The sequence below is a fragment of the Colletotrichum acutatum genome (genome assembly GCF_030867785.1).
Source record: "Colletotrichum acutatum strain CBS 112980 chromosome Unknown BDZ83scaffold_44, whole genome shotgun sequence".
Taxonomy (NCBI): domain Eukaryota; kingdom Fungi; phylum Ascomycota; class Sordariomycetes; order Glomerellales; family Glomerellaceae; genus Colletotrichum; species Colletotrichum acutatum.
The window spans coordinates 52,650-79,303 of NW_026849038.1; the positions used below are offsets into that span (position 1 = coordinate 52,650).

At 50.8% G+C, this 26,654-nt stretch overlaps 10 protein-coding genes and 1 non-coding gene across 11 annotated transcripts; 5 read left to right on the plus strand and 6 right to left on the minus strand.

Annotated features, from left to right (window-relative positions):
- Positions 1-220: 220 nt before the first annotated feature.
- Positions 221-1,923, plus strand: BDZ83DRAFT_620556 (major royal jelly protein-domain-containing protein). Its single transcript, XM_060508199.1, has 3 exons — positions 221-422; positions 476-1,440; positions 1,499-1,923. Exons 1-3 carry the CDS (start codon positions 284-286, stop codon positions 1,667-1,669), a joined length of 1,275 nt encoding a protein of 424 aa, XP_060365190.1. The 5' UTR covers positions 221-283; the 3' UTR covers positions 1,670-1,923.
- Positions 1,924-2,984: 1,061 nt separating this feature from the next.
- On the minus strand, positions 2,985-4,353 carry BDZ83DRAFT_620559 (uncharacterized protein). The gene has a single exon (XM_060508200.1). It carries the CDS (start codon positions 4,074-4,076, stop codon positions 3,207-3,209), a length of 870 nt encoding a protein of 289 aa, XP_060365191.1. The 5' UTR covers positions 4,077-4,353; the 3' UTR covers positions 2,985-3,206.
- A 2,335-nt stretch (positions 4,354-6,688) lies between these two features.
- Positions 6,689-7,232, minus strand: BDZ83DRAFT_577118 (uncharacterized protein; the record flags this gene model as incomplete). The annotated part of the gene is made up of 2 exons (XM_060504987.1): positions 6,689-6,929; positions 7,009-7,232. The coding sequence occupies 2 exons, from the start codon at positions 7,230-7,232 to the stop codon at positions 6,689-6,691; spliced, it is 465 nt and encodes a 154-aa protein (XP_060365192.1).
- An 824-nt stretch (positions 7,233-8,056) lies between these two features.
- BDZ83DRAFT_577129 (iron/manganese superoxide dismutase) lies at positions 8,057-8,869 on the plus strand (the record flags this gene model as incomplete). Its single annotated transcript, XM_060504989.1, has 4 exons — positions 8,057-8,104; positions 8,159-8,211; positions 8,280-8,682; positions 8,747-8,869. The coding sequence occupies 4 exons, from the start codon at positions 8,057-8,059 to the stop codon at positions 8,867-8,869; spliced, it is 627 nt and encodes a 208-aa protein (XP_060365193.1).
- On the plus strand, positions 8,532-9,716 carry BDZ83DRAFT_313263 (uncharacterized protein). The gene has a single exon (XM_060502317.1). It carries the CDS (start codon positions 8,918-8,920, stop codon positions 9,581-9,583), a length of 666 nt encoding a protein of 221 aa, XP_060365194.1. The 5' UTR covers positions 8,532-8,917; the 3' UTR covers positions 9,584-9,716.
- A 2,323-nt stretch (positions 9,717-12,039) lies between these two features.
- On the plus strand, positions 12,040-13,110 carry BDZ83DRAFT_620571 (uncharacterized protein). The gene has a single exon (XM_060508201.1). The coding sequence runs from the start codon at positions 12,340-12,342 to the stop codon at positions 12,892-12,894; it is 555 nt and encodes a 184-aa protein (XP_060365195.1). The 5' UTR covers positions 12,040-12,339; the 3' UTR covers positions 12,895-13,110.
- Positions 13,111-15,608: 2,498 nt separating this feature from the next.
- Positions 15,609-17,111, plus strand: BDZ83DRAFT_620574 (uncharacterized protein). The gene is made up of 4 exons (XM_060508202.1): positions 15,609-16,017; positions 16,077-16,304; positions 16,373-16,645; positions 16,717-17,111. The coding sequence occupies exons 1-4, from the start codon at positions 15,772-15,774 to the stop codon at positions 17,026-17,028; spliced, it is 1,059 nt and encodes a 352-aa protein (XP_060365196.1). The 5' UTR covers positions 15,609-15,771; the 3' UTR covers positions 17,029-17,111.
- Positions 17,112-17,137: 26 nt separating this feature from the next.
- BDZ83DRAFT_313513 (uncharacterized protein) lies at positions 17,138-18,344 on the minus strand. The gene is made up of 2 exons (XM_060502318.1): positions 17,777-18,344; positions 17,138-17,706 (listed from the first exon to the last, which is right to left on the minus strand). Exons 1-2 carry the CDS (start codon positions 18,003-18,005, stop codon positions 17,348-17,350), a joined length of 588 nt encoding a protein of 195 aa, XP_060365197.1. The 5' UTR covers positions 18,006-18,344; the 3' UTR covers positions 17,138-17,347.
- A 1,504-nt stretch (positions 18,345-19,848) lies between these two features.
- Positions 19,849-20,425, minus strand: BDZ83DRAFT_313530 (uncharacterized protein). Its single transcript, XM_060502319.1, has one exon. It carries the CDS (start codon positions 20,303-20,305, stop codon positions 19,943-19,945), a length of 363 nt encoding a protein of 120 aa, XP_060365198.1. The 5' UTR covers positions 20,306-20,425; the 3' UTR covers positions 19,849-19,942.
- A 1,999-nt stretch (positions 20,426-22,424) lies between these two features.
- On the minus strand, positions 22,425-24,892 carry BDZ83DRAFT_740923 (permease for cytosine/purines, uracil, thiamine, allantoin-domain-containing protein; the record flags this gene model as incomplete). Its single annotated transcript, XM_060513075.1, has 5 exons — positions 22,425-23,307; positions 23,367-23,768; positions 23,826-23,993; positions 24,078-24,195; positions 24,826-24,892. The coding sequence occupies 5 exons, from the start codon at positions 24,890-24,892 to the stop codon at positions 22,602-22,604; spliced, it is 1,461 nt and encodes a 486-aa protein (XP_060365199.1). The 3' UTR covers positions 22,425-22,601.
- Positions 24,893-26,230: 1,338 nt separating this feature from the next.
- On the minus strand, positions 26,231-26,318 carry BDZ83DRAFT_t142. Its single transcript has one exon. It is a non-coding gene; the product is annotated as a tRNA-Glu (tRNA).
- Between the last annotated feature and the right edge of the window lie 336 nt (positions 26,319-26,654).

The following is a 26,654-nucleotide window of genomic DNA, read 5'->3' on the forward strand; positions in this document are numbered from 1 at the left end:
CATTTAAGCGAGTGTCCGCATGCGAACTCTGGAGAATTGCGAGTTGAGGAATGAGAAAATTGGCCACTCACGCTGAGTTTGGGCGCTTTGCAATCCTCAAAGTGATGTGAACAGACGTAGATGCATGCGTCATGGACCCAATGGAGCACGAACTCTCCGAGGTGATGGAGGGCATATAAGCAATAGTCCAAATGTCACTTTAATATACTGCCCCAAAAGACGTAGCGCTCCGTGAGCTCTCAATTAAGAACAGCAGCAAGTCTAGTTTAACCTTTCAGCAGTTATGATTTCTCTCAAGTTGACTTTGGTCGCAGCTCTGGCTGGTCTCCATCCAGCGAGGGCACAGAACCTCATCTTTGACTCTGGACGAAGTGGTCCGTCCCTCGAAGTCGTCCATCTATACAATGACCAGTGGCCCACGGGTAATGTTACCAAGTCAATGAAAATCGCGCATGACGCTCATCTGCTTGAATAGGCGTTGCCGTATCGTCAACTGGACGGAAATTCTCAAATTACCCTGGTGGTCTGGACCCAAATAACACAAATGATGGAACCAACGGCAAGTACACGGTTGCCGAGCTCTTTGATAACAATATCGAGAAGCCGTACCCGAGTGCCGAGTTCAATAATCCACCTGGCGGCGCGATCAACTTCACCACTACTCCTCCGGCGGGCGCGAACTACAAGAACTACTTGATTGGTGTTCAGAGCGTGGTCATTGACAGTGCGGATCGTCTTTGGATCTTGGATACTGGCAGAGTCTTGACACCTCAAGGCGTTCTCGTCCCTGCCAGTGTCGGTGGCGCAAAGCTAGTCGGCGTCAATCTGACCACAAATTCGGTCATCAAGACCATTGTCTTTCCCAATACTGTCGCATACCCGGATACATACCTGAACGACGTGCGATTTGACCTGGACCCTAGTCTAACCAGCAGCGGGGAAGGTGTTGCCTACATCACGGACTCTTCGAGCGAAGGCCGGACAGGCTTGATCGTCGTTGATCTCGGATCTGGTGAATCGTGGAGGCACCTTGACGGAAGTCCTTACGTGCAAGGCGACCGACAGTTTCTCGCATTTATCTGGGGCCGTGAGCTCTACGCGAATCAGGCAGGCAACCGAGCCGGTCATTTGACTTTTGGAGCTGATGGTATCGCTCTCGGCAAAGATGGCAAGACGTTGTACTTTGGTGGCGTTGGCAACCGATACCTGTACAGCATTCCCACGGAACGTCTACGAGACAATAGTCCAACATCAGAGATACAAGCTCAAGCAGCTGTTGTGACGGAGAGTCAGAGGGGCCTTTCTGACGGCTTTGAGACAGACACGAATGGATTCATTTACCACGGAAATTTCGAGCAAAACGCAATCAACTTCTTCAACCCCGAGAATGGGACTGATCAGGTATTCTTGCGAGATCCAAGAATTAACTGGGCTGACACAGTAAGTCTCGCCTGTTTTTACACATCATCATGGACGCCTTACTAAGGTGGGATTCAAGTTCTCTGTTGCCACGGATGGATTTATCTACTTCACAAACAATCAGCTGGCATTCGGTCCGGCAGTCTATCCCGGGACAGACTCAAGACAGCGTCCTTTTTCATTGCTGAGGGCTAGACTTCCAAACAACGGCACGAAGGTTGGATCTAAGATGAACATGACAATGGACTAGCTGTGTAAAGTGCGACTCAGAGCGAAGAACTTAATGTTAGTGTATTGAACCTGGTCTCGGGCATTCATCAAACTTCAACCTATTTAGTTGAGGCAAGGTGTCATGACCAAGTAGCAACATCGTCCACTTTTATGCGTCTTTCCCAATTTCAAGAAACTTCGACCTAGCCGTCGCTGTCGTGTCGTCGATGTACACATGACATGGCCGGCACCATTTGTGCAACGATATTACGTTGACTCATGATTCGGACATCTGAAGAGGAATCAAGAGTGTGCAATTAGCAGTGATTCACACGGACGTTATGCCGAGATCGCCGATGATTGTTTGGCATTCGCATAACCCCAGGAAAGTTGTCACTCACTATTCCGTGCTTCGTGACGTATCCAGATCAGGCCTTAGCTCAGATCAATGACTTTTATCCCAATACCTCTATGTCTCAGGCCGTCATTGCATTCAACATATCCCCCTGCAACCTCAGTGCCACGCCCAGATTATTGACAGTTCGCTCCTCCAGCGACGTTGTGACACTTCTGCCTGCCGCAGTCCATGTGCTAGAGAAAGAGTTAACCTCTGGTATTGACAATTTTTCGATAAGACTGCTCACATCGAAGACGTTGTTTCTTGCAAGGTTACAGAACTTGATCCTGTTGCCTTCACAAACTTGGAGCTCGTCGCCGACGCAGGACTCGGCGGATGCGATCGCAGCAAAGAGGAAGGAGATTGCCGTAAATAACTTCATGGTTGCGAAAGAGGCCGAATGCTGGTTTTCGATTGAGAGTCTGGGTATAATTCCGATAACGTCGTTTGTTGCAGATGTCTTGGGGCACTAGGGCGTTTGCGAAGTCGTTGCAACAGTTGGGTGCAATCAAGACAGATTGAATTTTCGGCGCCTCACTGGGCTTTTATCACGCTTCAATCTCCCCCTTTTCTACTCCTTAAACATATAATCCCTTGCGAAAGCTTCTTGACTCAGTATAATGAGTCTGCAGTCTCTGGTTCGATAAGCTGAAGGGGTTATGTACAAACGTCAAGTGGGTTACACACTCTATTAAGGTTTTCAAGCAAATCCAAAACATCCGCCGGCTATTTTTCACCACGGCGAGTCCGCGATCTCAATTGACACGTTTAAATGAGAAGAGGCAGATTCGCCATGTGCACGAAATTGTACCACAGAACGAGTCTAGACTATGAAAGCCAGTGTGGATCAAATCCAGTGATGGCATGCTTATGCTCGTGGGATACGAGGGGTAGAGCTGGGAATTTTATACAAATATCAGTCGAGGGCGATTATCAAGTCAATGAGGTCCAAAATAGGAGGGACATCAAGCGATAGAGTCTTTTGCAGGAGCAAATAATTAAGGATTGTGTATTTGTACATATATGATGTACAGGGAGTATTTAACATTATCATAATGAGTGTCTAGTTTGGGGTACCTTCTCCATGCTTCGTATCATATGCCTCGATGTTTCGTATCGTCAAATCAATGGTCGCTAAAATCAATGTATGCAATTTTGGAGTCGAATTCTGCAAAGCCGCTCAGTAGGTGTAAACCTGCTCAGGACCGAGGTTGCCGAACTGTCCAGAGCCAAAGGGGCTGGAAGGAGCAGTAGTGACAGGCTTGCCGTTGATGTCAGAGACACCAAACCAGGCAAGCTCCTTGCCGTTGACGACGGTGACGACGGCGAAAGCAGGGGCGGGGTTGGCAACGTAGCCCCACGAGACCTTGAAGTTGGAGCCGGAGGTGCAGGGCTGGTCGGACCAGCTCTCGGTGGCCGCGTTGGAGCCGGGCATGCGGATGACGGTGCAGCGCTCAGTCTTGCCATCAGCCTCGATGGCGAAGTTGTAGTCGCAGCCGTCGTTCTTCTCGCCGCAGTAACGGGTCATGTCCTTGATCGTCCAAGTCTTGCCCTCGACTGCCTTGGGGTTGGGGTAGGCGGGGGCGCTTCCGCCGGATCCGGAGGTGGGTGCGGGAGTAGGCACCGCGGTGGCAGTGAGGGTCGGGTAGGTGAAGTAGGACGAAGGGCAGGATCCGGGGTGAGCAGGGTTGCAGCCACCCGGGATTCCGGAGATGGAAGTGAAGGTTGGCGCGGGAGCGGCGGTGGCAGTGGCAGTGGTGTAGGTGAAGTATGAGGAGGGGCAAGATCCGGGATGAGCCGGGTTGCAGCCGCCGGGGATGCCGGTAGAGGTAGGCTTGGGAAGGTTGGCCGTCGCGGAGGCACAGTACTCGCGGTTGCGAGCGTTATCCTCACCGACGCAGGCGGTCAGAGTGCAGGAGCAAGCAACCTCTGGGGTACCGGCGGCAATGCAGGCCTTGTAGGCGTCCTGGCAGGCGTCCTGGCGGGCGTTGAGAGGAGCAGCAACGGCGGCGGAGGCCATGGCCAGAGCGAAGACGATCTTGTTCATCATGTTGTTTGGTGGTAAGATATATGTAATTGTTAAATGCCGGAGATGTTAAGTATGAAAAAGGATGACTGTCGATGAAATGTTTCTAAGGTTGCTGTTGTTGTTGTTGATGAAGCTGAGTGTGATGAAGAAGATTACAACATTTCAGCAGCGATGTTGCAATGATTATATACAGGTTATTCGAGACATCGTAAAACTCTCAAAGTCGATCTCTCCGCCTCTCTTTTGGCGAGAAACTTCATCATCTCGTGTTCGCCTGTGTGCGAGAGGCTCGTCTGTGGAGCCGAAAGGGCGGGAAAAATGTTCTAAGTTGTTCGTATTGACTAGCAACCCACCTCGCCTTAGCCGTTCGCCCCGGCAACTAACCCGTTAAGGTTGACAGCTCAATACCTCCACGGGCCTCATGATCTCATGGCTCAGCTAGCGTCTGGATGACCCCATATTTGTGGCAGGGGCTTAACAGACCATCGGGCTGTCTTTCACTTCCCAACCAGGCCGAACCTCTCCAGAACGGGAAGAGGCTCTTTGAAGACAGAGTTTGCTTGACGTCAGAAACATGCTGAAAATAGACCCTGACTTCCAGCTTGGGAGACAGCGAGGAAGCGTGCCAATCAGCCCGCCAGAGACCCTCTTGTCTTTGACCAAGACCGGGTTAGTCGGTTGCTGCCGAACGGCCGATCAATCCGGCTCCGCTGTCCGCCAACCTCTTGGCCCGGGTCATTGAACCGAGGGGAAGAAAATGCAAACCGTGGAGCTCTGCCCAACCATTGATTTTGCCTCCCCCACGAGTCAAGCCATGCTACGTTGCTCCCCGAGAACCAAGAATAGCAGAAACTAAACTTAGGGTTGGGACTACTCCGTAGCCACTTGCTGTTAAAGGCTGAATACCTTCGGCTTTGACTACACCCAACCAGAGACTCCGGGTCTCACATTAGCTCAGCAGTGCCGGATTGGCTTGGCAGAATCATCGAGGAAAATGTTTTTCGCCCATCACTACCTGGATTTCCATTCACATTCTTCGGCTTGAAGTGGAGACGCCAGAGGCCGGTGACAGGCAGACGCTATCATCGACTCTGGAGAAGCGTGCTCAACAATTCCATACACCTTTGATAACGAGATCGTTTGTGGCGAAGGCGAACTTTTTGTTCCGGTGGTTTGCCGAAAATTTTGCTAGGTGATGTATGAGGGGATTTTGCATCCCGTTTTCGTACCTCGTATTGATCGTCACCTCGCATCGTATTCGTTTCGACAGCTAAGTGTTAGCACGCGGATGTCGCAAGACCCTTTCGATGTCTCTTGCAATCTATCACTATTAGTTATTCCAAAATGATAAGTATGTCGCTTGGTAATTGGAGCATGTGGAATATGATTTGGCTTTGTCGCATGATGTCACATATCTCGCCAATACGTGCAGGTATCCATGGCCAGGGCTTTCCTCCAATAATCTTTTCTTAGTGATCCATGTTCACCACAGATGATGCATTCTGTCAGTAATATCACTTCAACTGGATATTGAATGCGTCGTCGGAGCCATTACCAATGCCGTCAGCAACACAGCGTAGGTCGTCCTGACTGCCGATAGTGAATGCAATTCCAAACTCTGGAGTATTCCTACTGGAGGATCTGGGGTATTTATATCCTTCCTAATTGTTTCAACATGTGAATTCCTGGTACGTACTCACTCATGTACCCATGGCCCTGAAAGGGCTTGAGTGCTTAGGAAGCTATCACCGAACGTCATAGTTTCTCGGGATTTCCTTCCACCGAAAATGGGAGAAGATTTGACATAATGCCTTTCCATCCAGTTCTTTGACACAGCTATTGGTTGCGAGGTCATGTTCTTCCACATACTATTGCATCTTGAAAACACGACGTCGGGGTTCTCTGGTCCCATGTGGATAAAGCATTAATGAGACTATGAATCATCATCATGAAGAGAGAGATCAAGCTGAATAGCACCTGAGTATGGCAAAAATTAGCTTGAAAAGGCCCCATGAAGATGTCGTGTGAACAAAGTTTAGGTAGAGCCTCAGAAGCAGTCTGGCCATTTCGTTATGACCGGTCTCATGGGATGGATTGCTCAAGTTATTTTGCCACATACGTCTCACGCTACAAGAATGCCGCTATCTTAATGTAGGAATAAATCAGTCGGCACTATTTTCAAAACTCGTTGGCAATGTCTAAAAGCTAAGACGGCCTCGGAGACTCGCGGGAGAGCTTTTCTGGTTGCACAATGCGTTGATCCTCATGATTCCTAGCTACAGTCACGTATGCACGCGCGAAGATGTTCCGTTGAAGGTGGGTTAGGTAGGCCCATGAAATTGAGAGAATTGAGGTGACCATGCGAGTAATTTTAAAACGCAGATAGGTCTGTCGTATGTCTCGTGAATCGATGTTTCTAGTCCAAGTGTCCTGAGAAAATAAGTGCATGGAGCTCAGCGATCAAATATGTCGATGCGCTCATTTTGCAAACGGACTCAGATTATCTTGCTCTAGATTCCAAGTCGAAGGTAGTCCGCGAACCAAAATATGAATAGATATCGAATGCCAATCTCGCTCAAACGCCCAATGCCATGCTAAAACACATTCCTCAAGTCAGATGCGATCTACTGCTTTCACAATGCGGTCACAAAGTTGAACCCAACGATGCCCTCGGCACATGCGTGATCCATCTCTGTCCCTGGAAAGACAGAAACTCTGCGGCCAATGATGCCATCATCGCCGACTTCCAGCGAGACTGGTCTTTTCAACGCCAACTCCAGTATAGAACCGTTCTCGAGGATCGAGGCACCGGAGAAGGCGAAGCGTTCGAACAAGCCGCAATCTTCAAGTTTACGAGTGAGATCGCCGGACTGACTGTTTAACAGAGCTTTGTCAATACCTGATGCTACCTTACTCAACCCCACCTAGCGGCGTTCAGGTCAGCATTACTTACTGTATCACGACAATCATTTCGGACAACGACTGCAAATCGCAACCTTCGCCGCCTGTGATTCTCGCATGGGTCGCGAAAGGGCATCCCGGTTGACCAGGCGTATGAAAAGCGAGATCTCCGCGAAGTCGCTGTTTCGGTGTTGTCGAGCTGTGCTGGCTGCAAGGTTGGTCGAGAACGGCCAAAGCGCCGCCCCGGGGCTTGGTGCAGTTATCTGGGCCGCACATGGTGAAATATGATCGATTTGTGAGTATGGCTAGCGGGTTAGTGTATGCTGTTGGAAGGCTGACTTGTGAGAACCCGAACAATCGTGAGGACTGATCGTTCCAAAGACGGAGCCTTCGCGATGCTTTAAACGTCTCGACCGACTGTAAGAACTCCCTCAAGGTGCTCAATCTGTCTCTCGATCCCTGTCATCCCAAAACGAGGGCGAACGGGTCGCGGACCGGGGCGTCACTAACAACGAGTTAGCCAATCATACCACATCGCTGACCCCAACTTCGGAGATGGAGGGCCCTGCACGGGTTTCCTGGTGAGCAAGTTAGAGCAATATTGATCATGTTTAAGCCGGTCTGCGCTACATACACATATCGCCGCGGCTTACAGACTGTTGGATTCTCTACAAAACATATCAAAGTTGACCGCAGTCCTCTCGAAGATGCATCTTGAAGAAGACTGAAACTCAAGGCATACGGGCGGGTGGAGATACCTGAATCGTCTGTGGGCGTTAGCACCATGACCCATGCAATGTCAGAATGGAGCCGGGCAATGAGACGGAGGCAGGGCAGCCATCAAGGTGTTTGTCACATCCTCGGCCTCAACGGACATGGAGAAGGCGAGTCTTGTTGCCGAGTTGATGAAATGTGCTCACTTCTACCCCTCATTTACCATTCATATGTCCTTGCCGGCGGGAGTGTCTCTGGATCCTAAGTCTTTACCCCTCGATACCTATTCCCATTCTCTCAACTTCATCTATACACAACTCCAAGACCTCAACACATTCACTACACAAACTAGCTCATTAGAATACACCCGGCATCAATATTCAACAATGGCCAGCGCGCAGTACACGCTACCTAAGCTCCCCTACGCTTACGATGTTCGTTCTCCATCACTGCTTGATAAAGCCACTATCTGCTAATCTCATCCCCAGGCTCTCGAGCCTCACATCTCGGCTCAAATCATGGAGCTACACCACAGCAAACAGTAAGCCGTATCGTGCCGGAGAGAAAGGGAACATGCGTCACCTATGTACTAATTGTTGAGCTAAACAGTCACCAAACATACGTCACGAACCTGAACAAAGCCATCGAGACCTACAACGCAAACCCTCTTCAAAGTCGATTCGCGGTCCTCGCAGCCCTCAACTTTCACGGTGGTGGCCACATCAACCACTCTCTCTTCTGGGAGAACCTCTCCCCAGCTTCAAGCCCGGATGCTTCGCCCGATGCGGCACCGAAGCTGATCGCCGAGATTACTCGTATCTGGGATGGCCTCGATCAATTCAAAGTGGCCTTTAATACCGCTCTTCTGGGTATCACCGGCAGCGGCTGGGGTTGGCTGGTCAAGGACGACGTCACCGGCCTCAGCATTGTTACCACCAAGGACCAGGACCCTGTCACCAAGGGTGTGCCCATCTTTGGTGTCGACATGTGGGAGCACGCGTACTACCTACAGGTTCGTCCTCACCAATGAGAACATGTGCTCGAAACTCTAGTAGACTAATCGAGGATGGCAATAGTACCTCAACGGCAAGGCGGCATATGTGGAGAATATTTGGAACGTCATCAACTGGAAGACCTCAGAGCTCAGGTTCTCGGGCAGTCGAGATGATGCCTTTAAGGCATTGAAGGCAGTACTCTGAGAAGAGCATGTTAGGATGGTAATCACATAGGGTTTAAGGTACGTGACTATGAATAGATTGCATATCTTTATCCCAAAGTTGTTTGCTCGGAGACGAAAAGGCGCAGGTACTCCCGTAGGGTGCAGTGCAAGACAGCCGCATCATGCGCTTGATCTTTCATTTATGCCAGCGGGACCTGCCACAATCAAATCAAGTGGCTGGGGAGGAATTAGACGTACACACAGGTGCCGCAATTGTGGCCACCTTACAACTCCTTACCCGGTCGTGTTACCTGCAACCGTGGACGAGCTTGGCAGTGATTCCTCTTCATATTGTGCAGAGCTTAAGACAGTTTCAGATACGTGTTTTTGCTCTGTATGTGAACATTACTCTGCTGTACGCAGAGTGCCAACTTGGTCGCATTGTGCGAGGATCAATGATTTAGGCCCCCCGTCCTCGATGATGTGGCGCACAACTATGACTTCGAACGCCTCTGACCACGCGTGCCACGCATCGAGACGGTACCGTCGTCCGGACAGGTCGGGGCAAGGTTTGGTCAAACAAAACATCTCGTGCAGAACAAGGTGTGTTGTAGAGGGACTCTACCCGAGTTCAGCCGCTCACCCAAATCTCCGAGTATCAACAAGGACAAACATCGACGGGTGTGAGACGGCCCACACAACCCGAGGCGAAGTGCACACAAGACGCGAAGCTCTGCTGGTCATTCCAAAGTGACAGAGATGACTCCCGCCTTCGGCCGATCAAGAAACTTCCGACTTTACTGCCGTAACGGAATCTTCTAGACAAAAGTGCCTCCTACCATTTCGCCGTGCCATTCGCACAGCCCTACTGTGTCTACTCCCGCAATCAACATGCGACAAACCTGTCAAGTCTACGTGATCTGACCGTACGTGTTGCTCATCTGCAGGATGCACCTCCCCGATAGAACTACCTCACAAGTAGCATGAGCTGTTTCTGTGAATGCCTACATGGAGCTTCTGCCTAGATGCATCCTCTAGTTCTGCAACCAAGGACACAGGCTGTAAACTGCATATTGTTATGAAGGGGACAGGTGTTGTCTGTTTGCCCCCCCTCCCCCCTGAAGGGTCGGAAACCGGCAGCTACGTCAATGCAGGCAGGCATGCATACACGTAACGCGTGCACTGGCGCCGGCGATGCACCATCTTGTCGGAAGCCAATGTGAAAGCAAAAACAAAGTCCCTCCCTGCGGTAGTATCTCATGTGTGATGGTAAGTACGGCATCTGTCGTGCTGGAGCATCCTTAGAGAATAGTAATTTCAGGCCTTTGAGATAGCTCGGAGCTTAAAACATTCCGCAATTCGGGGCGAAGAGGACGTCAGGTTCTCGTACATGTGCTCTCCAAAACACGCAGATCACAAAAACTTGTATTCCGATGCTCCAAACCTAAGCCCGGGGTAACGCAAATTTGTACTTCTTGCCTATTTTTCGCATATGATATTCTTCGACTATGCGGGTTGTCTGCCGGAGATTGTGTGGGACGGACACCCGCAGCCGCAACGAGGGCATCTGCAGCCGTGCTCATTAACACGACTCTGTTTTCTCGCCGCTCTTGTTTGCCTACAAAGATTTTCCGTCGACTCTAGAAGTCATGAGCATTGATTTTGTCTTCTGAACTCTACCAGCAAACGAATATTGCGTCCTGAAGAGCTAGCTCTGAGCGCCTGCGAGCTATGTAGCCGCAAACGTCGTAATTGTTATGTAGGAATGCTAAACTAGATGGCTTTTCTTACCCGCAGTCTCATCCATTTTCGGCTCAAGTCACCACTCGTGAAGCTCAAATGGTTGTGTCAAATCATCCTGAAAACCTAGCTCAGATGAGATCAGGTGTCCATCTCCTCGACCCGTGTGGCAACGACGCAATTCGAACGTTACGGTTTGTGCGATCTCGCTTCAAACAACCACGAAGGCAAGCCTCCGACTTCTATTTAGCTCGGGTATTCAATACAGAGACAATTAAATCGATTGCTGCGTTGTTGGCTCTCAGCGGCGCCCTGCATGAAAGGCCTCGCCGAAGGACGTTCTAGGCCGGGGTAACGGTTTCTGTGACGAGGATGTCTGCCGACCTTCCCGTCGGCGTTGCAATCGAGAATGCTCTGAGATAAATGCTGTGTCATCTGGCATTGGTGCACATCAGATGGTTTACTTGATATAAAGCTGTCCGGACGGACGTAAAGGTGTACTGGAGTTTTGCTTCTCATCTCGAACCAGCAAGCATCAGCTGTTGCGACACCACACTCGTTTAACATTCCGAAGTCTCTGCCCGTCATGGTCCCTGTCGCACTTTACTTGGTCCTGTTAGGTCTTGAGTAAGGCCTCAACCATGCCTTTCTCGACCATTGCTGACACGACTTTGCAGTGCCTCTCTGGTGAACGCCATCCCTCCCAACGCCAACAACTACCTCATCCCGCATCCTCCGGCGACGGTCACTGTCACTGCTTGTGGCTCTCAGTGTGCTAGTACCGTGACTCTAACGGAGACCTTGACTGTGACGCCTCCGTACATTCATACCTGCGAGCCTTCTAGTACGACCATTCCAGGAACCTTGAGTTCCAAGTCCTTGTCATCTAGCATTCTCCCTCCTCCGTCTACGTCCCTCGGTTACACCAGGTCATCCACCTCCGTTGGCTCTAGCACTACTTCTGAAGTCACTGGAGCAGTATCATCATGGACTCCAACTACGGGAGTCACAGTCTCCTCCCAACTGCCTAGTGCTGGCACCCCAAGCTCCTCTCTCTCCTGGGCCGTCAATACTACTTCGTAAGTTGACATTCTTTTCGCAGTTGCAATTGTTCTTAATTGACATCCCAGAACTCTCAGACTTTCCAGCTCTTACAGTCATGGTACTGGCAATGCCGGCACGAGTGTTACCACTGGCTCCTCCTCGAGCCTCTGGACAAACTCTACCCGCACTCATATCACTCGCACTGTCACCAAGACCATCCGCACCACCGACACAGACTCGTCCACTTCTTCGAAAATTACGACCCAAAGCATCCCAAGCATCCCCACGATCAGCATCCCTCCTCTGCCTTCTTTCTCCACACGATCCGAGTCGGGTACTGCCCCCCCAGCTTCCTATTCGTTGACCATTCTCACCACAACGTCAGTCTTCAACACTACTGTCTCGTCTCAGCATCCCGGAGCATCAACACCCTCTCTCTCCACTTCTCATACTACGAAGAGGACTACGGTTGTCGTCACCATCACGAACACCGTACCTCTCAGCACCGGGACTGCCTACTCGTCAACTAGTCGCGGTACAGGAGTCTCCAGTGGCGTTCCATCTGTTTCATCACCGACCTCTATTCGCCTTTCCACCACGCTCGGCTACCCTACTACCACTGCCCCCAGCTTGTCCAGCACTACTCCTACCTCCCTCGGAAGCAGCGCTGCCTCTACTGCATCCAAGAAACCTTGCAAAACTGAAGAGGAATCCACTTCCACGTCTATGTCGTTGTATCTTTCACTTCCTTCCACTTTTTCACCGGGATTTACAGTCTCCAGCGCTCTGCCCACTCTCGTCACGCCCACAGATACAGCGACTCTGAGCAGCGTTTCTGGCGGATACGACTACCCTCCCTCCACCCAGGAGTCTACCGCATCGCTGGGAACTACTGTAGGCAGCGCCAAGCCTACACTCGTCTCTAGCAGTACTTCGGATATCCCAGGAGGCTATGACACCGAATACCCAGCTCCAACCTCATCTCCGGGTACCATTGTCTCCAGTGCTCTTCCTACTCTGATTAGCTCAACTGCCAGCAGCATCCCTGGTGGTTACGACTATCCTCCCTCTTCATCTTCACAATCATCCCAGGAGTCGAGGTCGACCGAGTATCTCGACACCACCGTGGCCAGTGCTCGACCGTCCCTAGTGAGCCCCTCCATTTCAGAGATATCGCCTACCCCGACTACCTTTGAGACTCGCAAGTCTGATGGGTTCACTTCGGCGTCTACCATCTACGGTGGATATGAGTTCGGCCGTCGCCGGGCTTTGAGAATGTAGTTTCCGTCGTGTACAAATTTCCGACACTCCTGGTGTTAACGTCCAGTTTCATCTGGCCTGATAGACTGATATGAGGGGGCTTAGGGGGTTGGACTACAAAGTTGGTGTTTCTCTTCTTGACTTTCGTTTAGACTTCTTTCATGTAAGGGCATCTCAAGAAATTATGGCACAAGATGGAGAGCAAAAGAGGGATGGGGTCACTTACGTAATCACTTGGCTGATACTCAATATTAACTGTTTGGTGTACAACGAGCTGTGCTGAATGTGAGAATTGGGGTGAAACCAGTTTTGATTCTTGGAATAACGCGGCTGGCTTTGTGCTACAACTACGTCTGATCCGTCAACGATTCGCTTTTTAACACCACTTTCACGTTACTTTAGTGTACGTGAAGAGGATGAAGTAAGGTAGTTGGATAGGTGACGCAGACGTTATGGGACGTCGTAGGCACTATTCGAATGTTTCGCGTCACTTGACGTCTGTACATATGATTCAAGTGAACATTATTCACACGCGAACGGGCATGTGTACAAGTAGGTGCATGAGCTCCAGCGTTTCGGTCGGTCCTACCAGCTACCGCATATCTGTCTCGTCACCTTTGGGGACGCATGCTTACCCACAATTCCTTTCTTTAGTCGCCATCGCGGATTCTCATTGGTGTCTTTCATTTCTCAGCTCACTAAGATGTTTTCTACTCTCTCCTCCGGGCGCGGATCGTGGTGGAAATAAACCAATTTCTCGGTCTGAAATTCAGTCTATCCCAAAGCTCCAGTGTCTCATTCCTAGGGCTGAGCCGTGGCGGCAGTTATTGAGGCTAAGAAAATTAAACTCAAAGCTAAAGATGCGTTAAGAATGTGACTTGCCTGTCTGAAAGCGCAGCTGGTGTTATGCCTGGCAAAATCGTCACGGGGACCAAGAGAGGCCTCAGTGGTCTGCCTTGGCGCAAGTCTAGATTCTGGGATGGCTCTATAATTCGGTAGTAAGTATTGGAGTAGCATACGACTGCCGCAAACATCCAATACAGTCCTGAAGATTCGTGTGGGTGGATGCTGTGGCGCAACAGCGTCGATATGTGAATGAGAAAGGTGCATTCCACGCCTGACAGGATGGCTTCAAGTGTTTCTCGCCTGTAATGAAGCATTCAGCCAAAGTTTGCGGGATACACCTTGTTGAGACCGTCTCTGGCTACGTGGAATGAGGCAACACATTTGATAGCATTGAAACATTGATTACAACATATCCGCCCTCAACCACCATTTGCCGCTTCTGCTGAAATAGCCAGCAGCTTCGTGAAGTGAATTCAACACCATTGAAGCATTTACCCCAGGTGCTTCACGAAATAATAGCTGCGGGGAGCCTTTCACTAGATATCTCAAGACATTGGGCTCCATATGAGGAACTTGTTGAGTGAGCTTATCACAGCAGACGGCTTCGGAGATGGATCGAAGCACTGCGGCTGAACGACCGCCAACGTTTGTGGCTCAAAGAGACAAGCTTGGCAGAAGCTGTTCAGCTCGTTCAGCTGCCCAAGCTGCCAACTTTCCCCGCATGTGTGAATCAGAATACCGAATGCATCTAGCCTTACTCTGCTAGCAGCGAGCGTGGCGTATTCCAGCCATTTGGTTGAAGAAGCCCTCTTCAAACGGTTTTGGATAGCTCAAGCGAGTTCTGGCGATGATGGTCCACATGAAGCGTATAATAATTATCGGCGCGGTCTTCCCAATCTTGAGATGCCTCTGCCCGAATTTAATACTGACAACAACCATTGCAGTAAATTGGAGTTGACTTCAATATGAGATTACTTGCCTTCATCTGTCTCCTGTCTGGGCTATTATCCTGGGCGTCTGCCCAAAACTTCAGCAACCTGTCAACTTCTGATACCCCGGCATCTTCTATCGCCAGGCCACCAGTGCCAGTCAGCTCTCCAGGTCAGTACCTACGAATAGTGAAAAGCCCTTAAGGCGGACTCGCTGCTTTATATCTTGTTGTGCGAGACTTTGCTGACATGAGAGCATATAGAACCAGCCGCTCCTCAATCCGTAAGCACCAGACCCAACACACCGCCAGAGGCTTCTTCCGTAGTAAGACCACCCTCATCAGAAGCTGGTCCAAGTTCAGCGCCCCCTTCTATTCAAATCATCAAGCCCTCCTCCGCGAATGTAGAGGTTACATCTAAGGCTGCTTCTGCGTCATCTGCTGTGCCTCCCTCTCCAAATTCTCCGAAAGAAGCGGCGTCTTCGGTCCAAGTCAGCGTGTCTGGCCAAGCGGTTCCTTCGAGAGGGATCACAAACTCCAGGGAAGCTGCTTCATCTAGAGTAGTCGTACAAACCGGCGAAGCATCAGCAAGTATCCCAAACTCCAATCCAGCACAGCGCAGTTCTCAGGCGCTATCCGGAGGTCCCAAAGGTCCCGGTAGCTCTACGTTGATCCAGGTCCAGGGATCAGGAACCACTGCACCTGGTGCCCCTCAAGCGTCAGGCACACGGACAGTTGATGACCCGGGCAATGTTGTATCGACTCTAGTGTAAGTGCTTCTTAATACCTTGGTAATTCTTGCTAAATTGAAAAGGTCTCGAAGCGGCTCTCTTGGCGCCGGCCAGGCTACTTATACAGTCTCATCGCCAGAACTCGCTACTACGGCCTCCTTTGCCGCTCAACCATCTGACAGCTTCCAAGGTGTCAACGAGACAGCAATTCTGGCGGTCCCAGAGTCTCAAGTTGCCACACCTCCCGATAAATCAACGATTGAGCAGTTTCAAGCCGAGCTCAATGTCAACGTTCCGGCGAAGTCGATAAATAATAATAATGCTAGGGCGCTTGCGATCCTTGAGACGGCGTATTTCGAGTATTTTGCCAAAAGGGACCCTGCCCCTGTCGACATGGGTAAAATCTCTATCCCAGCCAATATTTCCGAGTGCCAAAATCTGTACTCTCAGAGATTGGCAAGGAGAAAGGCCTTTGTTGACGACGTATTCGACTGGATACCATTAGTATCACGGGACCTCCGAGGTTTTAGCAACTGCAAAGCAGTTGACTCTATGGAAGTTGGAGTGTATTTTCATTATATGAGAGCCTCTTCGACTGCCGATAGACCAAATGAGCTGGAGTCAAGGGTCAAAGAACAGGTAAGTTCTCACTGATCTATCATAGAGGTTACCATAGTATTGGGGCTAAAGGTGCGTAGATTGATGTCCTGAACGAGGCTTTGGGGGCAGTGAGGATCAACTTCCGCTTTATGGTACTCAATTGGTGGGAGCCAAAGGCAAACGAGGACTGGTCAAGAGTTACCAGACGCGAGGCTAAATTACTAGACTGGCAACGCCGGACACGCGCGCCTGGAAAGCTTACATTGACCGTTTGGATTGTCAATGGGTTGCGAAGCAGTGAAAAGGACGACCAAGAACTCAACAGCGTAAGAACATTTCAACCACCTGATCATGGAGGGAAAAGACCACTGACTCTGATTATCATAATGCATAGTATGTCACGTTTCCAAACCAGCCGCTTGATGAAGCAGACGGTATTGTAATTGAAGAGGCGCATGTTCAGGGAGGCGACGCCACAACACTTATTCACGATGTCGGTCATTGGTTCGGTCTCGGCCATACGTTTAATGAGATCGGACAGGAATGTGTCATTCAAGATGGATTGACAAACGCGACCCAGACCTCTGGTAATCGTGACGTAGTTTATCAATGCTCGCAGGTAACATGCGTCGGTGGTTCAGCGGTTGAGATAAATAACTACATGAGTGTAAGTGTCCTGCCACCGTCATCTTGGACTCAAAGAAGAGCACTAATGGATTGCTGTCGGTTGGAAAACAGTACTCCTCGTGCCGTGGCAAAATACCCCAGAACGGCTTCACCACTGATCAGAAGGCGCGGATGTTTGCCAATGCGCTCGAATTCAGGCGCGGGTACGAGGCGGGAGAGTGCATGCCGGACGGGAAGGCGGCCGTGGGGAAGAGGTCTAGCATGCAGGATCTTCTCGATGGGAAGTGCCCGGATGTCAGCAAACAGGCAAACATTCTCATGAACACCCCGCATAGCTCGGGGCCACCTATCGCTGGACCTCTAGCTGAGAAGATCTTGATGCCGATAACCTTAACATGGACAGTTGTGTTTTGGTTCCTCTAATGCGGCTCCAGGCCTGCTTAGGCAATTTAAAGGGAGCAGCATTGGACTTTTCTTTGGAGACAATAAAGTAAGACAGAGTAATGATATTAAAAAACTTGTATTGCTTTTAACTTGAACTACATGCCCGATGCCAAACACATGACTCCGGGCAATAAACCTCCATATGGTGGTGCAGGAATCTTTAATCATCCACCATCAACCATGAATCGTTTCATTCCGACTTTTCTCATGCATGTACAAAGAGTCCATCCGTCTGTCTTTACAGACAACTCCGGGCGAGCTCTACTTCCAAGAGCCATGTCTCCATTGGTCTGGTAGCTTAGATAGCAAGAGCACCGAGAACCAGCATGGCAAGACCGCCGATGGGGGCAAGGCCAGCAGCGCCAGCCTGGACGGCGGAGGTGGTAGCGGCAGCGGTACCGGAAGCGGTGCCAGAGGCAGAGGCGGTGCCGTTGCTGGCGCGGGTAGAGGTGACGACGACGCTGCTGGCGGAGGGAGAGGCAGTGACGGTCACGGCCGTGGTGGTGGCAACGGAGGGCATGCTGGCGGGGGGGACCGAGGAGGCAGCAGAGGCAGCCGAGGAGGCAGCGGCCGAGGAGGAGGCGGAAGCTGAGGCGGACATGCCAGAGCCGGCCGAAGCGGCGGCGCAAAGCTTGTCGGAGGCGGGAAGAACCTGGTCTGTAGAGAAGTGAGGTTAGCCTTCTGATGATATTACATTGATAGTACATAGGGATGGATGTAGACATACTCAGAGCAACGTCGGCACCGCAGGCTCCGACGACGCAGCCAGTGGCGGCGGCCTGGATAGCAGACTTGTTGGCGGGCTCGCAGGAACAGACGTAGTCGCCATCCTTGCAGCTGGTGGCCGAGGCAGTGGCGTCCAGCAAGCACTTGCGAGCGCACTCGGGGATGATGGTAGGGTCAACCTGGGCGGCGACGACAGCAGCCAGGGCAGCGAGAGCATACGCGTACTTCATTTTGGGTAACGGTGATGGTTGGTGGGTTTTAAGTGTACGGTGGTAGTGGATATCAGGTGTCGGTATGATAGACAAGCGAATGTGGATGAAGCAGAGAGAAGAGGAGAGAGCCTGAGAAAAGCTGAGGGAAGGAAGGATTTATGTAGATAGAAGTCGGAGCAAAGGGTACGTGTGGTTACACCCTGATGCCTTTCGGCTGTATGGGTATAGGCGGGATGTTCGGACTGGGATGACTTGGAGGTTCATAACGGAGAAAGAATTGCATGGACCTAGTTGGCGAACTTAATAACCAAGGTTCTCAGGGCTGGGACGGGGCAAACGACTAGAAGTGGGCTTCCATCCTGGAGAGCATGTAGGTACAAGCAGTTGTGTTGAGTCCAGTGACTACTGGCAAGCAACCGAGATAGTCACAGCAAACCCGGATGGAAGAGTACCTCCGTCAGTAGAGCTACCTACTGCGCAAGCAAAGCAAGAATCTGGGGGAAAGTGGATAGCTGAGAGATCCTGGTCGTGAGAAGTGGTTGCTAGGTCCAAATGGGGTCGGCATGTGCATGCGCGTTGCAACGATATGATGAAAAAAGAAGAGAGCGACAACAGGGCCTACCTCGTAGTCGAAAGTTCCCCGCGCATACCCGACCTTTGAGTGGTCTGCGGGCCTCAGGGCTGCGCCGGTGATCGTATGAAGCAGAGGCGAGGGTTGCAGAGGAGCAGGGGGTGTGGACGGGTGGGAATTCCGGATTGGATAGTGTCCTCCGTTAGGACGGGGATCTGCTTGGGTCAAGGCGAGGCCGGAGAAGTGGGCTTTTTGATCTCTATTGCCTCTTAGCTGAGTTCCGAATCCTGGCCATTGTGGCGCGTGGGCGCGTATTGGAGAAAAGTGGTGTCTGTGTGTGTGTGTGAAGGCCACAGGTTGTGCTCGGTACTCATCTCGCTGAACATGTGAAGAAGGAGATCGATTCCCCATAAGGGGAGTGGCATGATGCAGATGGACATGGGCGTTGCAGTGTTGGGAAGCTGGACTTTTGTATGCTGGGTCGGGCGTAATTTCGGAGCCAATTCGCTCATCTTAGTCGTTAGCTGACATGGCGCTGCGCTTCAATAAGCGTTGAATCTCAAGGACTGGTGAAATTGTGGATGGGATCTGGCGGACGTGCAACACTTGTGGTTACATGTGTTATTGATTCAATGATTCAATTGCGCTCGGAAATGGAGAGTTCTCCGTAGCTGGGATCCAATTCCCCTCCTCAATTTCACCTTCCAGGCCGAATCCGGGGTGACTGGGGACGACGGCGGGAGCATCTCTTGGCTGCTTGTCACGCTATTGATGGGGGAATCGAAAAATCGCCATTGGCCAAGCGTCTGAAGAGTATCAGAAGTAAGACGAGCCGAAGGCCGGAGCTGTCAGATGAACCTCTGGCCATGGTTCCTGGCGAAGTAAGTTTTGGGGGCTTTTGGAGTCTGCAAAGTTAATTGAGAAGATGACGATGGTTCCTGGCCTTGCTTGACCAAGGCCACAGTGAAACATGCGGGATGATATTGGGCTGTTTGTTGGGTAGCACAAGCGCCCCAGGAACCATAGTTCCCGTCTTTGCCCGTATTGAACTGTCTAGAACACCTTGATACCACTTTGTAAAGGCCATTGGTGACACCGTCCCAGTCGTGTCGCCTCTGCTTACGTAGAGGGATCTGGGCGACTTGGTGACTATGCGAACTTTGGTAATTTAGACTGCTAATGGCTTGCCAATCCATCCGGGTCTAGCGCCTTAAGGTTAAGAGAGAGATGGTGGCACCAGACATACAATCATATCTAGAACGACAGACAAGAAGGCAGACACAGACAGGCAGGACAAGGTGGGCAGATGCAGGAACGCACGGCAGCCACAAGCAACCACCATGATCCCTCTCTCCATGTATCCCATCTAGGTAATACCCGTGTGTCATGTCTGCCTTGATTGGGCCAATCTCACCGCACCCAAGCCAGGCTCTGCACTCTTCGCGTCCGTTTGACGACACGGACAAGGACAAATAGCTCGGAGGAGGCCCAGGAGGGGGAGGGCTACATCGCTGCTTGTCTGGGGAGATGCCAATTTCCCCCGCACGAAGCCATTCCCTTGTCGGAATGGTGCTGCCTGGGTGCCCCTGTCCCTGACTGCTGTAGCGCTGCTTAGATGCAAGCCTGCCGAGGTGAAGCTGCTTCCTTTTTCCATCTTTTTGCAGGAAGATATCGAAAATTGCAGCAAGCAGACGAACAAGAAAAAAAAAAGCATCTGATTAAGGCACATTTGTACCTTACGCTCCATAGATATAGCTGACGTTGGCGACGGATCAGGCCAGGCTCCATGCCATATTTGCTTCTGTCACATGTAGATACCTACATCATGACACTGACACTTGACATTGACACTGACGTTGACACTGACAAGACTGATAGAAAAACCAATCCATCATTTCCTTTCTTTCCGTGGATGGATCTGATCGCGGCTTGACCTGTGATGAAAGATCCTCGTCTCATCAACGACTGACCGCTTTGGATTTAACTCTAAACCAGAGCGAGCGGGAATAGACGACCATAACGAGGACCCCGATGCTGCCTTTGCCGGTTCTTTGGCTGGTTGGAGTTGGATAGGGCCCAGTCTGGTCCTTTTGCTGGGGCGGTACAGGGGTGCACCGGCGGATATGGCTCGAGGCGCGCCAGAGATCGGCCGAACAAGCCGGCTGCCCCCTTCCCCTCCCCTCCCGCCTCCAGACCTCCTCCCCTTCTATCCTCCTCTGACCGAGACCTGAGCCAAGTTGCTAGCGCGAGTTGGCCTCTTCCTCTCGTGAAGAGATGTTGATTGCCACCGACACGTATCTTGTAGTACAGTAGCTCATCGTGGTGTGGCGTCAAGTAGGTAGCTTGGGAAGAGCTTGAGGTTGTGTCACACTTCATCTTGCATCACACATGGCGCTCTGCCTCCAAGACGTTTATCCAGTATTCATCTAGCTAGCCACGAAGCTCCGCGCGCAACAGTGGATGCTTGAGGCCGTAGCTCTCTGAACGGCGCGTGTCGTACCTGAGCGTGCGTGCGTGCGTGCGTGCGTGCGAAGCCATCCGAGAAAGATCTACCTCATCTCGCCTCGCGGCACTGACGGCAGAACGGTCTGTGAACAGACGGTCGCTTCCTGGCCTGCCTAGTTCTGTGGGGATGAGACTTCGAACCACTGATATTCCCTCGCTGATATTGAAACGTCCCTACTCAATTCTCGCTGAGATTTCCCACGAGTCGACTTTATGGAAATTGGAAGGCGATGTGGTTCACAGCCAGTCACGAAGGTCTTGTGACGATGCAAATTTCAGCAAACAATGGCCTAGAGTATGGTATGGCGAATGGTGAACTTTCCCCTCGCGTTTGGCTTCTCCGCGCCGTTGTTGGTTGCCGAGTCTTTACCCCCCCCCCCCCAGCTAGCAAGCGTCGCACCAGGCGAGTTGGTGTGTTTCTGATGACCCGTCTAACAACGAGACTTGAGAGGGGATCGTCGACGTCCAAGAATTTCCGAGCTGAAGCCCCCGAGGCTGCTTGTGACCAGCGAGGCGACTCGACGTCCGCGCTTAGTGCCTTGTTTTTCGTATGGGAGGAGAGAGAGTGACTTCGGCTGCGACCCGAATGGTATCTCAGTCTCGCGACAGCCGTTCGGACGGCTTGATGCCGGCTCGCATTGATTATTGAGGTATTTTGGCCCTCTGTTCGTCCCTTTTCTTTTTTCCCTGAAAGCATCTCAGATTGATAGTGCCCCGATCTTGTGCATCCCATTGCTTTTCCATTTCAACGGCGGCCATCGGCCGGGGCCCAGGACATGGTCGGCACAATTCTCCGCAGAGTCGCAGCGGATTCCTGGGCCCGGATGCACTCTTTGCTTTCCCAAGAGGCCGGGCATTTTCCGACGCTTGACGTGGCACTTCTTATCCAATGCTCAGGACTTTATGTTCGGGCCGTTTGCTATCCGCATGATTCGAGAGCGCCTGATAGAATATTGCTTATTCTTGAAGTCATGCGTAGATATGCTCGCAGTCTTGTCGGCAACTGCAAAAGTCGCGAAATCGGCCAAAGTCGCACGCCGGAAATTAGTTAGGAACATCAACGCACCGCTTTGCGTCTGGGCTAGCTGTCATAAGAGGGCTAGGGGAGCCCAACCGACTTTCAATGCAAATATTGACAAGTTTATAAAGTTGTCTAATTGCAAAAGGAAAACTGGGTGGGCATGGCTCTTAAATGCAATTGAGGAGCCTTGAGCGCCTGATGTGAGCACGACATTCACTGGGTTGATGAGGTCAGCCATCCAAGCGACACGATACCTTGATGGTGTGCCACCCACTACGCAGAGGCTACTTCATTCAAATTACTACGTCAAAGTAATGTGGCAGACATCATGGAAGTTCATCGAGGGGATCCTGAGACCGCCTTTGGTGATGATGACGATACCACTCACTACCTCTGAACGGCGGCCTCCAATTTTGCGCTAGGGGCAGTGAAGCTGCATCTTTTTGAATTAGGAACCCAAACTGCTTCGAAAGCCCGCGATTAAGATAAGGGAGATGGCAAGTACCCGGGGCTCCTACTAAGATGATCTACCTCGACCTTTCCATTGTGATTCGACACCTCTCAGCACTATATATATCAGTGAAGTAAGAGCAATTCCCAATTGTATACCCATATCGCCGATCCGTACTGCAATGGGTCCAGTATACCACGCAGTGTCCATAGAAGGGACGATCAGTCCGAAAGAACAGCAGAGTGATGCCAAGGCCGCAAATCCAAGCGGGAGTGCCTTTGGATTATCCCAGTCAGAGACGTTGTCCGCAGAATACTGGCCCCGACGGAAATAGAAGTGCTCAGTAAGCGCGATGCTAGTGTACGAGGCCGTCCAGTAGCCAACGACGCTCAGGAAGTTCGATAGAGAGTTGTAAAAGTTGGAGCTAGCAACAGTTGAGATGGGCACAATGATTGCCACAATAACAAGCGAGTATAGGTATCGGGGAAGGCGACTGAGAAGCGGATGAAGAGACTGGAAGCTGATGGAGAGCGAATATAGAGTGCACGCTGTGAGACCAAGTACGGAGAACGCCAACAGGACCGAGACAAACTTTCCAAATCCTCCCAGAGGAGAGTTCATGGCATTGATGATACCACCGACGGAGTAGAGTCCGTAAGCCTCAGCCCAAGTCTCATTTGCCGGCACAGCGGCACCTACAGCGGCACCTAGAATGAGTAGCAGAATTGAAGGGACGCTATACCCTGCATATACGTATAAGAAGATCTTGATTCTATGGTAGATATGGCGTAAGCCTAGTCCAGTCTCAGTGATGCGCAAGTCACGACCTACCTTGGCGTGGATGGGTCGATATAGACGGCGAAGTCCGATACCAACGGAGCCCAACTAGTACACAGGCTTGCACATGCAGCAGCAAACGTCAAGACACTCCTTGGTGAAATTGCAACAGTCTCGGCACCAGTATTAGCAAGCGTCTTTCCACTGACGCCGGCAATAATGACGAGAGCAACAAAAGATGGAGCCCACAAGTATTGATCAATGTAATGCAGATACTTGTAGCCCAGGAAGGATATGGGCAGTGCGCCGACGACACTGATTGTGATACCCACAACCAAGCTGAGGTCGCCTCCAGAAACAGCCGTGAGAGTCTGCCCACTGACAATAGATGTCATAATGGTGTAACCGATCAACGTGGCGATTTGTAGCAGCGCAATGCCGATGGAAAGGTAGTAGCTAGTTTCCGAGTTAGCTACAATGGAAGACACATTCATCAAGCGTGAGATTGAGTACCCGAAGTAGTATCTTGTCTGAACCATTTGACGCATGCCAGTCTTTGGCCCCATCATGCCCATCCAGGCAACGGGAAGCATGAATAGGAGGGTGCTTAGAACAATGACTATTGAAGCAACAGCAAGATCTAGTCCAAAGACCAGGGTTCCGGATATGCCAGTGGTCATGCTTATGGTTCTCATCAGCTCGGAGAACTAGAGCAAGTCTTCGGCACGGAGGTGCAATAATTCAGGAAGAAATTATGAAACATACGGGAGGGTAGTGCAGTTTGCTGTGAGCCACAACGTGAATAGTTGTAAAGTATTCTTCTCGGTTTTCTCTTCAATCGGAACAGGCGCCACTCCTCGAGTCTCGGCAGAGCTCAACAAGGCTTTCCGCAACTTAGCAAGCCAGTTCCTTGATGGGGGGCTCTGAGAGCCTGTTCTCAAGGTCGACTGAATCGGGCTTTTCGTGTTTTGTGGTCATCGTCTTTACGCGTGCGAGGCAGGTGGGAATCTCAATTGAATGGGTCTGGTGGCAAAGCTGCTAGGAGCATATTGCTGGTTCTTCCCGCGAATAAGTCTCAGAGGTAAGGTGCGAACGCTTCTTTTAATGTCTACTATAGTTAAATGTCTCTCTATACTTTGTACATTATTGGGCGCGACATTTCAAGTTCCATTCTACACAGCAATGGGCACGTAAATCCAGTCGTTTTCGGACGATAACAGGAATTAGTACATCAACTTGCGCCAATCTATTGATCCTCCACCCCTACAGGATGTTCCACTCTCAAAGCGAAATACTGCTATTATCTTATCATTGCAATCATTTGGTTGCAGGTCGAACTTAGGTATTCTGTCAAGTAAAGACACGACGCACCATTGCGTAGACACTGAGTCGTGTATGGGTTTGGGATGAGAAGATGACCCCCACACCTTACCACGCGGAAGATGAATTCCGCAAGGTCAATCTCTTTCAAACCTGTCAGTCTCCAGCTCGAATCATCAACAGAGCTGATAACCTTCAAATAAGCCAGATAAGAAGGCCGGGTCGCAGATATTGGGTAGAGATAGGATAATCTCCAGCATTCTGCCGACTTGATGATTCTTAGATACCGATGCCGTTCTTTTAGATTACGATGTCACCACATCGCGCGATATGTTCAGGGAGTGTGAATGCGACTCGAGATCATTCCGACAGCGATGTGTCGTTTTATTTGATAAAGAGGCATGGCAGGCTTAGATAGTTCAGTGCCGTCGATCCGTGTGAGCAGAGATCTGACCGCGCAGAACGAGACCATAAGGCTCATCAAGACTAATATCCACCTGTCCGATGTTTAAAGTTCTCAAGCTTCCTGACCCACACATCAGGCTTCACAGCTGCCCCTTGTCTTTACCCAGGAGTTGACCGGCACTACATATCCTCAAGAACGTTCCTCATAATCGTCAGCCATATACTACTTCCAAGATTACGCGTAAGTGAACCGCAATACTAGGTAGAGGGGAACATCGCTTCTAGCCAGATAGTCCGCACTGGTGACCGACCGCCTTAGATGTGCCAGCCAAGGTATGAAGGAAACACAACCCACCCCACACTCCCTGCTCTGGGGAGCGATGCTTTTCGTCCATTAGCAGGCAGCTGAGACCCAGCATCCGGTGATGTCTCCAAAGAAATCACTGACAAGATTGATCGAGCTTTCAACGAACCGTGAAACTAAATCCGCAAGACGCTGGCATGGAGGGCTGGTCCCAGGTGTTTCCGATTGACTCGTACCACGTACCCATCAACAACGAGACATTAGCAGTTATTATTGGAAACTTCAGACAGCATATGCCAGATCACCAGCCTTTATCAACATGTGTTGAGCTTCATGCGTAGGCGAGGATGATCGAAGTCGGAGCTCACAATCCAGCATTCTTGGCATTGCAGTGGAGTGTTGCGAAAAAAGCCGAGGGGTCGTGAGATGTGAAGAGCCACACTCAGGTGGTACTCTAGCTCACCAAAATAAAAGACCTTATCATTGTTGTGGTTTGCATGTGGCCTGCGAGAGAATCGCGGATCGAGTGCCTTGGACGTAGACAAGTTCACTTTGCTTGCATATTGCACTGCGAGTGTAATCATGTATCGATTAAATGGCACTTCTACCATATATCGAAGAAATCGTGATATTCAGGTTGATTTCCACGGTTCAGTGCTGGGAGTCTCCTGCGAGTCAATCAGTCGTCGTGGGTGTAGCCTATTAATGCCCCTGAGGCATCTCATCAGCATCTCTGCTCAAGAGGCTTCGAAGTACCTCTTTTGTGCTGCATGGTTTGTCGAGGTTATCGTAGAGGTTAAGTGAGGTATACCAATGGTTTGTTTGTAGTTGGCTGGTAGACCACGGCCTCAAGAGTGCAAAAATGCTCCTCGATATTATCAAAGGCGTATTCCCACACCGAGGTTCGAACTCGGGTCTCTCCGGAGCGCTTTAAGGAGACTGAAAGCGGAGTATCCTGACCACTGGACTATATGGGATATTGTTGAGGTATCTTGATCAACTGAGATGATGGCGTGATTCAGTCATCGGATATTAGAAGCAGGGAGTGGGCGCGAGCTTTGTCCCTCTAGGGATTCAACGCTTGCGCGAGAATCGATTTCGATAAGAGGAAATGGATTTGTCGTTACGACTTCTAAAAGTGGTCCTCTTAACGTTCAAAGACGCTGGGTGTGCGTGACCTTAGCTGGTAGAGTTGGCAACTTCAAAGCTTGGCCTTTTTAACAGCTACGGTACATACCATGAAACCAACTCCAGAGAACGAAGACATCGCAGCCATGAAGCCTCTCTCAAGTTCCTCATTACCAGTGTCCATA